Here is a 12126-nt window from a genome sequence, read left to right on the forward strand (position 1 = left end):
CAGCAAGGAGGATAAAGGAAATAGCTGAAGTTTGACAAGTGGAATTGAATCCCTGGGAGGTTTTTTCCCCTCTAAAAGCAGATAATTGATTTTCCAAAGCACCCCAGTAAAGTTACCTCCAGTTCTGATCTCCTGCATGATCACAGGAGAGGAGCTGGAGTTGGTATCTCTCCCCTTTATATCAGAGTGAGTGTTTTGTGCCTTTCCCCTCCAGAAAGCTTTAGGGATTTTCAGCTTTAGCACTGGCTGAGTTCAGGGGGTTGGATGTCACTAGAACAGCAAGGAGTCAGTGATGCACTGTGCCAGTGTTCACAGGGGTCTCAGGTTGAGGGAAGAGATGAGAATTTGACTCTGTGTTTCAGAAGGCTTGATTTATTATTTTATTATATATATTATATTAAAACTATACTAAAAGAATAGAAGAAAGGATTTCATCAGAAGGCTGGCTAAGAATAGAAAAAGAAGGAATGATAACAAAGGCTTGAGGCTCGGACAGAGAGTCTGAGCCAGCTCACTTTGGCCATTAATTAGAAACAACCAACATAGGCCAATCACAGATGCACCTGTTGCATTCCACAGCAGCAGATAATCATTGTTTACATTTTGTTCCTGAGGCCTCCCGGCTTCTCAGGAAGAAAAATCCTAAAGAAAAGATTTTTCATAACAGATTTTTCACGGTTAGGAAGTTTGGCATCCAGAGGGCAGGAGCAGAGCATCTCAGAGGGCACATCCTCCTGCAGGAAGGTGCTGGGCATCCACAGGTGGAATGAGGCTGGAATCTGCATGGGCACATTATGGAGTGAGTTTATGGAACAGGGACTGTCCAAGCATTGGGGATAGGACAGTTGGGATGGATGGAGAGCAGAGATCTCTGAGCCAGGTCAGCAACTTGGGGTTCATTGCAAAGGGCCTGGGGGCAGGGCCCTGCTGGGAGCTGCCAAACACAGCTGGGGCAGGGCTGAGAGAAGAGAGGGGGAGAGAGGATGGGAGGGGGAGAGAGTAAAAGGGGTGAGAGAGCGAGGTTCCTGTTCCAATACCATAAATCTCCTTCTGCGTTGAATATTCTGATTCTCACTAACCAATCCAGTACAAGATACAAATCCTATAGCATTTCCATACAGCCTGTAAGAATCATTACATTCCCATACTGTGTTACATTTTAAACCCTAAAAACTCCTCTTTGGGGCCCCTCCTGCCAAGCCGTAGGGTCTGCTCTGACCCTTGGGCCTGTCTGCAAGCAGAGGGTGTTGTTCCATCCAAAGGGGATCACCTTCAGCTGGCCATGCCATTGTTTTCCAGTTGTTCAGTAACTGAGGGATCTCAAAGCTTGCTTTCATTTCAATCTCACTTATAGTTTCTATATTCTCAAAATCTTTTGCCAGACAATCATTTATAAGGCTTTCCTGTTTCATCTTCCCCAACAAGGGACCTTGCCATGGGAGCTCAGGCTGCTGCTGCTTGAATTAAATACAGCCATTTCCCAATTTCACCTGAATTTGCCTTTCTTTTACTCAAAACCATGATTTTGAAAAGTAATGCTCACAAAATGGTTTTGGTAGGACGTGTAAAATCTGTCTTTCCATGTGAAATTCCTGCTGATTGATTTGATTCCTGAGCTGTGCTTTGCTCTGGCAAGAGGCCTCCTCTCCTAGCAGGGAGCGTGTGCTGATCCTGCTCTGCCTTGCTGGGAGCTTGGGAAAGCAAACATATGGCAAACCCAGAAAGGTGTGGATCCAAACGTGTCCCAGGCTCTCCTGCAGGCCAGGAGCTCACTCCCAGGGCAGTGTGACAGGAGGGGCCAGGCCTGGCCTCCAGAACAGCTCCCTGGAGCTGGGATAGTCCAGAGCGCTCCCACTGAGCCCAGCTGTCCGTGCTGGGCCAGCTCTGTGCTACAGCATCGCGTGAGATTGGCAAAACATGGTTCCTCTTCTTCCTTAAGGCCCATCTGAGCAGCCTCTGCTTCTCCCAGGGGTGGGCCAGCATGGGAGAGGCATTTTCACCTGCCTAAAGCTGGGTGCTCCCTCATGGGATAGCAGGGCTCACACAGATCCCAGCTTCCAGCTGTGCTTTCCAAACAGGAGCAGCTTTGCCTGCTGGGAGAGCACACAGAGGAGAATGAGCCCTTCCAAACACCCCATCCTGTCCCAGGCTGGAGCCAGAGCTCCTCTCTGCTGGAGCTGGGCACTGAGGAATCCTTGCCCCTCATGCTGTGGGCTGGGCTGTTGCACACAGAGCGTGTTCTCCTCCCTGTCAGATGGATGCTGCTCTGCTGGAGCTCTGGCCTGCTCTGCTGCCTTGTCTCTGAGCCCCTGCAATGTGTTGTTTGTAAAATCAGATGATGCAATCTCTGCTGGAGAAGGGGAGAGGAAGGACTTGCAGCACCATTAGGATCCTAGCAGGGGTATGGAATGAGGTACAGTTAATGTGTTGGAACAAGTGTGTTTTGGCTTTTTCTGGGATTAATGTGTACCTGATGGGTTTGTTCCTGATGGCCATCAGCTGGGAGGAACTTGCTCTGGCTTCTTCTCAAACCTGAGATCAGTCTTTCCCCTTTCCTTCTGTTTTCACTTGCTGCATTTTTTGTTTATTCATGTACTTTGCTTTATCTCTTAATCTTGAGAAATAAGGATAAACCCCACACTCCTTTGTGATATGAGCTGGGTTTAAAACTTAACACCATCAGCTCTGACTGGTATTGTGGCCTTGTGGCAGTGCTTGGAACCCTAAGGTCTTTGTCTGTAGTTCTGCTTCTGGCTGGGTCTTCAATTTATTTCTCTTCAAGATGCTTTGTCTGGGTGGTCAGTAATGTCCAGAAATCAGATGTACCTAAAAACTGGCCACATCAGTTGCATTTTTGAAGTAAAGCAGATCCTGGTTGCTGGGTGCTTGCTTTGAATATTGCTGATTAAGTCAAGGGTATGAACCTGTAATTCCCTGTCTTTTTTGAATTGCCACACATGAAATCTCCTCTGAAATCTTTGCAGCAATAATCCTTTCCTTGATCCTGGTAATAATATCACCCCTGGTCCATAGTGGATGTGGGCATGTACCAGGGCTGGGATGGGTTAGCAGGGTGTCCAACATGGGTGTGTCATGGAGGCACAGAGAGAGGAGCTTTCTCCAAATTTCACTTTTATTTTACATCATAACTCATAGAATCATGGAATGGCTGGGAGGGACCTTAAAGCCCATCCAGTGCCACCCCTGCCATGGCAGGGACACCTCCCACTGTCCCAGGCTGCTCCAGCCCCAATGTCCAGCCTGGCCTTGGGCACTGCCAGGGATCCAGGGTGGGCACCCTGTGCCAGGGCCTGCCCACCCTGCCAGGGAACAATTCCCAATTCCCATATCCATCCACCTGCCCTCTGGCACTGGGAGCCATTCCCTGTGTGCTGTCCCTCCATCCCTTGTCCCCAGTCCCTCTCCAGCTCTCCTGGAGCCCCTTCAGGCCCTGCCAGGGGCTCTGAGCTCTCCCTGGAGCCTTCTCCTCTCCAGCTCTCCCAGCCTGGCTCCAGCCCTTGGAGCATCTCTGGTGCCTCCTCTGGGCTCTCCCCAGCAGCTCCAGGTCCTGTGCTGAGAGCCCAGAGCCCTCTTTAGGTCCTAAAACCTGCAAACCTCAGAGAGGTCCTGTGTGGTGGGAGGAATCTGCCTGAAGAAGATCTTTGGTTGCAGAAGTCAGGGTGAAAATTCAGTGGTGAGGAGGATGAGCCTCACTGGTTTTCCAGCCATGGAGCAGCAGTGGCTCTGCTGCTGTCCCAGGTGTGTTTCCATAACCCCAAATCCTTGTGCTGTCAGAACCTGTCACTGTTGAGACAGTCACAACCCAGAGAACAGCACCATGCATTTCAGAAGGCTCCTCTCTGTTTATTCTAGCAGCATGCTGTCTGTTAGACCTTCTCAGAAATTTTATATTTATTCATTGGCCACAACAAATCCACACAGTGCTCACTGGCACAGAGTGATCTCCACTGCTGTTTTCAGCCACGTCCAACTGCAGCCCCCCTCGTTTATCTTTTCTTCTTTTCAGTTTCCATGTCAACCACCTTGATAGAATTCCTTTCAGGGACTCTTAGCACCTCTTCTCCAAGTGACTTTCTCTGGCTCACCCAGCAGCTGTCAGCCCCTTCCAGGAGAGCCCATGAGCTGCATGTCCAGAGCTGTCTTTGTGAGTCAGTGGTTGAGCTAGGAATGCAATTAAAATAGTAAAAAATAGATATATATTTTAATTAACAGCTTAAATGAATTTAGGGGCTAAGTTAGAAATGTAGTTAGCAAAGATCATATAGAGCTTAACAAGGGAATGAATTGAATAACTGAAACAAGGTTGGGAATAACAGGTGAAGTATTCTAAGAGTGCAGAGACCATAAATACACTGGTTTCTAAGAATCAGAGGAGGTTTGGACTGTGACCAGCAGGCCAAGGAGCCCTGCCAGCCTGACACAGGTGAAGAGTTTAGCATGAGGAAGAGGTTTTATGTCCTCTTCAGAAGCCCACCAACCCAATTAAAGGGGACAATTGCACAGCCATAATGGACATTCAGCTAATTATAATAAGAGGTGAGTGTGGATGTGACAGCCTGATCAGAGAGAAAGCTGGATAAGTTTTCCCAGAATCAGCCTGGGAAGCTTTAGGGAGCTGGAGATAAACAATGATAGCCAAATATTAAAACAACCTGCAGGTGGTGTTTTTCTAATAATCTGTTTTTCTGTTTTCCTCATGAGATTGTTTACAAATGGGTGTCTTGTTAATTAGCCAGTCATGTGAAATGTATTGATTAAATGACCAATCAGGTCCACCTGTAGCAAACTAAGTTATAAAAGAAGAGAGGATGAAATAAATGAGGCTTTTTGCCACTTTACCTTCTTATCCTACTGCTGTCATCTCTGACTCAGTGGTGACAGGCAAGAGCTGATGTTTATTTAGAAAGAATTGTAGAAACCATCCTGGAAATTTGAATTAATCAAAAAACAGATGCAGCTTTATTGAATGACCACAGCAAAATGTGTTGGGGAGGAATTGGGGAAAAAGGGAAGAATAAGAAAAAGAGGGAGGAAGAGAAAGGGAGGTCTGTAGCCACCAAATGTAGAACGGTGAAGTCCTTCAGTGTCCAGCTGATGGAGTTCACCAGGTCACATCCAGGGAGATCTCATGGTTCCAGTTCATTCAAACCCTTATTATACTCTTTTTTGATGGAGGAAGAGGATGAGTTGTCACACTGATTTTCTAAGATTTTCAAAGCCTTCTAATGTTTACATTCTTGTAGCAAACTTTCTCACGCACTTTATGTAAATAACTTCTTGTTTTGCATTCTTTTGTGGAGGAGGAGAATGTTGATGGGCTGTTGGTCTGTCCAGTGTCATTGGAGAGGTGGCACTGTCACCCTCCAATCCACTGTCATTTTTGGAAATCTATAGGGGAGAGGGGACACTCTCTCATGCCCAGAGGCTACTAAGGGCCAACTCTTATCAGGGGTCAATCCAAGGCTTTATTCCAGGAGTCCCAAAGGAGCCCCCAGACCTCAGGGAGCTCCTGCTGAGAGCCTGGGAGAGGGGCCAAGGTTACATTGAAAGGGAGGTGGAAACCCAAAGTAGAGAACATTTACTGACCAATGAGTGACCCTGAGGGATGGATACTGGGGAATTGCCTTGGTTTGGAAAGACAGGAGTCTGCTGAGGAAGGCAGGAGCCTCCCCTGAAATGGAGAATGTGAACCCTCCCCACCCCTCTGAATTGCTATAAATTTTAAATTAAGGGGCTCTCAGACAAAAATATGGGAGCAGGAAATAACAGATCTTTAATAGGAAAGGAAAAAAAGAAAAGGATAAAATAAACAATGCAGTGCACCAGAACAACAGTGACAGAGTCAGAACCCAGCCTGACACCCTGTGGGTCAGGGTGTTGGTGGCAGTCCCATTGGAATTGTGGCTCAGCCCTCCTGCAGTGTCAGGGGTGGTTCTGCTGGAGCAGGGATCCTGTAGAGAAGGATGGATTCTTCCTCTGAAGATCCAGTGGAAGGAGAGGCAGCTGCTGTTCCTCTGGGAATCCAGTGGAGAAGCCGTGCTGGTGTCTCAAAACCTCTGGATTATATCTGGGTAGGAATGCTTGGCTCCTCCCTCTGGGCTCACATCTCCCAATGGGATGCTGTAGTTCTTATCAGCCGTGCAGGGACATTCCATAGCTGTTATCAGCAGATGTCCCCTCCCGAGGGAGGTGTGAATGTGGCCACTCAGAGAGAGAGATAAAGCAAACTGCCCACTTGACAAAGGTAATCTGCCATACAGATGGTAATGGAAAACATCTTGCATTGCAATCTGGAACAGAAATGGACATTTAGGTCAGAGTGTGGGGTAACACTTGTGGGGCTGACCCCTGGCCTCTGGCTGATCACTCGACATCCTGGACAGAAAGTTCTGGCTGGAGGGGAGGGGATGGTGAGTGACTGACAGAGAGCCAGGGTGGGGATTTGGGGATGATCCCAGCAAAGGGAAGGGATTACACAGGTACAGGGAGGGGGGTACAAACCATTTGGGAAAAATACAAAACAAAACTGTTCCAAAGTATAAAAGCACACCACATCAGTTGTGGGTGAATTAGTGAAGATCTGTGTGTCTGTGCCTCACTGTGCCTGTTCCCCAGGGTGAGGGTGTTTGACCTGCGGTGTGGCGAGGCCGTGTGCTGCGTGCAGGGGCACCAGCTGGGCGTGTGCTCCGTGCAGATGGACGAGTGGAAGGTGGTCAGCGGAGGGGAGGAGGGGCTGCTCTGCGTCTGGGACCAGCGCATGGCCACCAAGCTCTGGGAGATGCACGCCAGGTAAGCCGGGGCTGGGAGGGGGATGTGGCACTGAGGGAGTTTTGGGGCAGTTCTGGGTGGTTTGGGCATGAGTTGTCTCTTCCCTCTGTGTTTCTGAGGAGTTCTTTAGCTGTTGGTGCCTTGAGAAGGCTGGCCTAGAACAGAGACCAGACAGAGTTAAAGAATAAAGTAGGGATTTATTTAAATGGATATCCTCCGTGGATCCACCTTGGGCAGCACAAGAGCCCAGCCAGGGCTACACCCAAGATGAACCCAAATGGTCCCAAAATCCCTGACCACTCACGGGATCTCTCACTTTGATCCGTTCTGCTCCATTTGCATATTGGATTTAATTGTCCAATTACAACTCCAGCCCATCAAGTCCCGTCCTTGTTTTTCTCTCTCCAGCCCACGTTTTTTGTGCTCCTGGGCCTGAGATTTGGATCATTTGTCCTTGGTCCCCAGCTAGAGCAGGAATTGTTTTGTCTCCCTGCTCTGTGCACAGAACTCACCATCCCCTCATATGAAACCCAGACCCACACACTAAAGCAGCACAGAATCTGGAAAATAGAAAAGCTCAAACCTGAGGCATCATTTGTCATGGCCTTTTTACTCATTAGCTGAGTGTTCCAGCTGGTGTTGGGGAGCAGGGAAGTTGTTCCCCCTGGATTTTCCATGAAGTTCAGTCAGTGACTTCTCCCTGCCCCATCCCCAAGCTCTGTTTGGTTGTGGAACCTTTGGTTTGAGATGCTGGACTGGCTGTTTGGAGAGGAACTGGTTCTGGCTGTCCCCATCCAGAGCATCCATCACAATCCCTGTGCCTCTGTTCACCTCACCCACACATTCCCTTAATGGTGAGGATCAAAGCATTTAAACTCATTTAAATATTGAAATACCAGTTTGTACTGAGCACAAGGAGCACAGTACTGAAAGTACAAGCGGAGATCAGCATCCTGGAGCTGACACTTTGTACAGCTAAGTGAAATTTCCTGATCAAAGCACAATTCCCAGGCTTTGTCTGGATAAAGACTCGAAGGTTTAGCCCCTTGTAAGTCTGAGTGATATCCATAAAATGAACAGATAAATCCTGATTTCATTTTTCCTAAATTAGTTTTAATGCATCTTCCCCAAAGAGGAGCTAGATGAGGTATTTACAGGCAGGGAAGTTCAAGCTGGAGTTGTCATTGATTAATAGCAGGTATCACTTTGTGTGCTGACCCTGGGGATGATAAAGCCTGTTGTGATGTGGCTGATGCATTAAGGACAATATTCCATTGATTGTCTCCTTGGCATGTTCATTAGTGCTGCCCCAGGAGCAGGGCAGGGCTGAGCTCAGGGATGTGCTCCAAGTGAAACCATTAGATTAAACAGGTGGAAAACAGTGTTTAATCTATAGAGCAATCAGAAGGGATCACTTCAATCAAAAGGCTTTCCTAGATGAGGTGTGTGCTGTTCTCCCTGCCTGTGGCCCCCTGCCAGCAATGGAGCACAGGAGCAGGAGCTGAGGGAGGTGACAGGAGACACATTTGGGGTGTGGAGATGAGCCATGCTCAGCTGGGGAGAGCAGTGACTCCTGCTTGAACACACAGTGCTGCTGCTGGGTTTGGGCTCAGTGTTCACCAGTGGGAGGGAAAGGAGTGAAAACCTGACTGGAGTGGAGGAGGAGGGACATGGGGATGGGGAAGGGTCTGGAGGAGCAGCTGAGGGCACTGGGATTGCTCAGCTGGAGCAGAGGAGCCTGAGCTCAGAGCTCAGCAGGGCTGCAGCTGCTCCTGAGGGCAGCTCCATCTCTGCTCTGGGACAGGGACAGGGACAGCTCCAATCTCTGCTCTGGGACAGGGTCAGGGACAGCTCCATCTCTGCTCAGGGACAGGGACGGGAGCCATCTCTGCTCTGGGACAGGGACAGCACAGCCTCTCTGCTCGGACAGGACAGCCATCTCTGCTCTGGGACAGGGACAGCTCCATCTCTGCTCTGGGACAGGAACAGGGACAGCTCCATCTCTGCTCTGGGACAGGGACAGCTCCAATCTCTGCTCTGGGACAGGGTCAGGGACAGCTCCATCTCTGCTCTGGGACAGGAACAGGGGCAGCTCCATCTCTGCTCTGGGACAGGGACAGCACCCAGGGCATCACTGGAGCTGGGCCAGGGCAGCTCAGGCTGAGCTCAGGGCAAGGCTCTTCCCCCAGAGGGTGCTGGCACTGCCCAGGGAATGGGCACGGCCCCGAGGCTGCCAGAGCTCCAGGAGCCTTTGGGCAGCACTGCCAGGGATGGACAGGGTGGGGGTGTTGGGGGTCTGGGCAGGGACAGGAGCTGGGATTATCCCTGTGGGTCCCTCCCCACTCCATGGCTCTCAGCTTGTGCATTTGTAAGCCAGCTCAGTGCAGGGTGTGTGGGGTGTCCTCCCCTTTTTTTGGGAAGCATCCTGCCCTTCCCGGGACTGCTGCAGACGTTCGGGCAGCCAGCCCAGCCCATCCCAGCCCGTATCCCTCCCTCCCAGGCTCCGCTCTCCTCTCCAGCAGCATTCCCGGCCTCCCCGTGCGTTCTGGGAAGAGCCCACTAGATGGGGATAGAAGATGCGGGATGTGCTGCGGGCTGGAGGAGCCGGCAGTGCGGGTTCCCCGCCTCTGGCCGCTGGTTTCACTCACTCCGGGTTTATCCCCAAGCCGGTCCCAGCCCAGCTCTGGGATTTTGGGAGCCCAGCGCCCGTGGCCGCTCACGCCGGGCTCTGGGTTGTGTTGCAGACACCCAGTGCGCCACGTGTGGTTCGACTCCCACATCCTGATCACTGCCAACATCCCCGAGGAGAAGAACCCCCGAGGCTCCAGCATCACCGAGGACGACCCCAGCTTGCACCGAAAGTGAGAAACCAGCCCTCAGCAATGTGCTTTGTTCTGAAATAGCACCCTGAGCACCTGAGTCATCACCCAGAGAGGGTATAGCAGCAAAAAAATAAAATGAAAAAAAGTTTAAGGGTGAGGTTTATAAAACAAGCAATGAATTGGCTCTTGATTTGCTTGAGTAAAAAAAAAAGCTTTTTTTTTTTCTCAGCAGGGGAACATAAAGTCCACTGAAGCCAGGCAGGGAACGCAGCCCTCTCCATGCTCGAAATATTAGTAATGCTGTCTCCTCCTAAAGGAAAACTACTGGCATTTAAGCTGCCGGTTTTGGTATTTGCATCTCAAACGGCTGTTAGTGCTAATTGAACTATCAAATACCAATGTATTTATCTTCCCCCGTGCTGGAGGGCCCGGAGATGTTTCAGCAGATGACAGTCACGTCTCTGCAGGGCTGGGGGATGATTCACCAGCCCTGGGAGGAGGCTGGGGGAGCTTTCCCTGCTCAAAGGGCTCAGCACAGGGGATGGGGGTTTATCCAGCTCTTCCCATTCCCATGGTTTTTATGGTGATTCCTCTGTTTGCTTTCCTGTGACCGTGTTCACAGGGGTTCTTGGATTCCGGAAGAGATGAGGATCTGACTCCATGTTTCAGAAGGCTGATTTATTATTTTATGGTATATATTATATTAAAACTATACCAAAAGAATAGAAGAAAGGATTTCATCAGAAGGCTGGCTAAGAATAGAATAGCAAAGAATGATGACAAAGGTTTGTGGCTGGGACAGAGAGAGTCCAAGCCATCAGACTGTGATTGGCCATTAATTAGAAACAACCACATGAGACCAATCCCAGATGCACCTGTTGCATTCCACAGCAGCAGATAATCAATGTTTACATTTTGTTCCTGAAGCCTTTCAGCTTCTCAGGAGGAAAAATCCCAAGGAAAGGATTTTCCATGCAAGTTGTCTGCGACTCTTTCCCACTGAGGTGATTTGCTGTGTCCTGGCTGTTTTGCACGCAGGTACCGAGGGGTGATTTATTCCTACGATTTCTCCGTGGACCAGCTGGCCGTGGACAGCGTCCTCCCCATCTGCCGCTCCTCCTACGACGAGGTGTCAGGTTACAGCTACAACATCGGCCTGGCGGTGCCCTACGACAGCATCTAGGGCCAGGGCACGGCAAAACCCCTGTGGGACACGCACCCAGGAGCTGGGGTGGGCTGCAGAAAGCCCTGGGGTGTGAACCCCAGCAGGGCAGGGCTGCCCTGCTGCAGTGAGTCACTCTGGACATGTCCAGAGATCCAGCCTGGGGCAGTGGAGAGGCTGAGAAAGGAAAGGGAGCGCTGCAGGGTGAGCAGAAATATTCCTGCTGCTTGTGGGAAAGATGCTGCAGGGCCCATGCTGGTCAGGAAGCCAGAGTGGGACTCTGAAGGGGTGGGAGCTCTCTGAGTGAGGAGTTCTTGCCTACCCCAAGAGGGAAAAAAAATCAGCAAGGATTGGAAAAAGCATGTGCTGAGGCACATGTTTGAAATGTCTGTCCTGGTGTTGAGCTGCTGGTTCTTGTTTTCCTTGGAGAGCATTGGGATGTGCCTGGGAACAGCAGGCACAAAAGGTTACAGAGGCTGGGAGAGGGCTTGGGATGGAGGGAGGGGAAGGTTCCCTAGGCCAGGCTGGATGCTTGGGAACTCAGCAGGGCACGCACACACACATCAAAGTTATTTTAGAACAATTTATTTTTTTAATTCTTAAAAATCCTGGATCAGCTGTTTTCTAATTGTATGTGTACATCTGTCAAATGGAAATTTGTTCCTGAGCCTTTTAGGGTGAGCTGAGCCCTGCTCACTGGGACCCAGGGCTGGCTCAGCTTGTCAGGGGTGTTCTTGGCTGGAGAAACCTGGAGGGTTTTCAGTGCTGTCCCTGCTTCCAAGCTGGGAGCTGACCATGGAGCAGAGGGGATGAGGTGGCCCCAGTGCCCTCCTGGGTGCTGAGCCCCAGAGCTGAGGGGCAGGAGGTGCTGCTCAGGTGGAAATGAGGAGGGAGGCTTTGCCTTGAGCCCAGGTGGCACTGACAGACAGGTAAAACCAGTTTGGGGAACAAAGGCTCCAGTCCTGCATGGAGCTTTTTGCTGATTTGAAATGATTTTATTGTGATCTGCCCTTGTAAACTGACTGGTGCAAAGCAAAGCTGTGTCAGTTCTGTTTAAATTGAGATTAAGTTTTAACTTACAGCACCTTTTGTCCTGGGTTAATGGAATCCGTGTGAGCTGAGGGAGGGGTGCAGGAATGTGCCCAGACCTGCAGGAGAGGGGCTGGGCTGGCCCTGCAGACACATGGGCTTCACTGCTTCTCCTTCTTTGCCTTGGGCCAAAATGCCACATTTTAGGTATTTAAGTTACCCTTTTCCATGTGATAGATACACAAAAAAGTGCAAGGGGCAAAGCCTTTCTGTCTGACCAATAAATTTAATCTTTCATAAAGCTTTGGTCTTTTATTTTTTATT

The 12126-nt window shown here is 50.0% G+C and overlaps 1 protein-coding gene across 1 annotated transcript in view; it reads left to right on the forward strand.

The window, feature by feature from the left end:
* The window catches only part of FBXW8 (F-box and WD repeat domain containing 8), a 64981-nt gene extending 52855 nt beyond the window's left edge, over positions 1 to 12126 (forward strand). The window contains exons 9-11 of the mRNA XM_064726925.1: positions 6637 to 6810; positions 9534 to 9650; positions 10650 to 12126. Coding sequence (XP_064582995.1) covers positions 6637 to 6810; positions 9534 to 9650; positions 10650 to 10794 — 436 coding nt within the window. The 3' untranslated portion in view covers positions 10795 to 12126. The remainder of the gene's footprint in view (positions 1 to 6636; positions 6811 to 9533; positions 9651 to 10649) is intronic.

Source organism: Zonotrichia leucophrys, chromosome 15 (genome assembly GCF_028769735.1).
Source record: "Zonotrichia leucophrys gambelii isolate GWCS_2022_RI chromosome 15, RI_Zleu_2.0, whole genome shotgun sequence".
In the NCBI taxonomy this organism is placed as follows: domain Eukaryota; kingdom Metazoa; phylum Chordata; class Aves; order Passeriformes; family Passerellidae; genus Zonotrichia; species Zonotrichia leucophrys.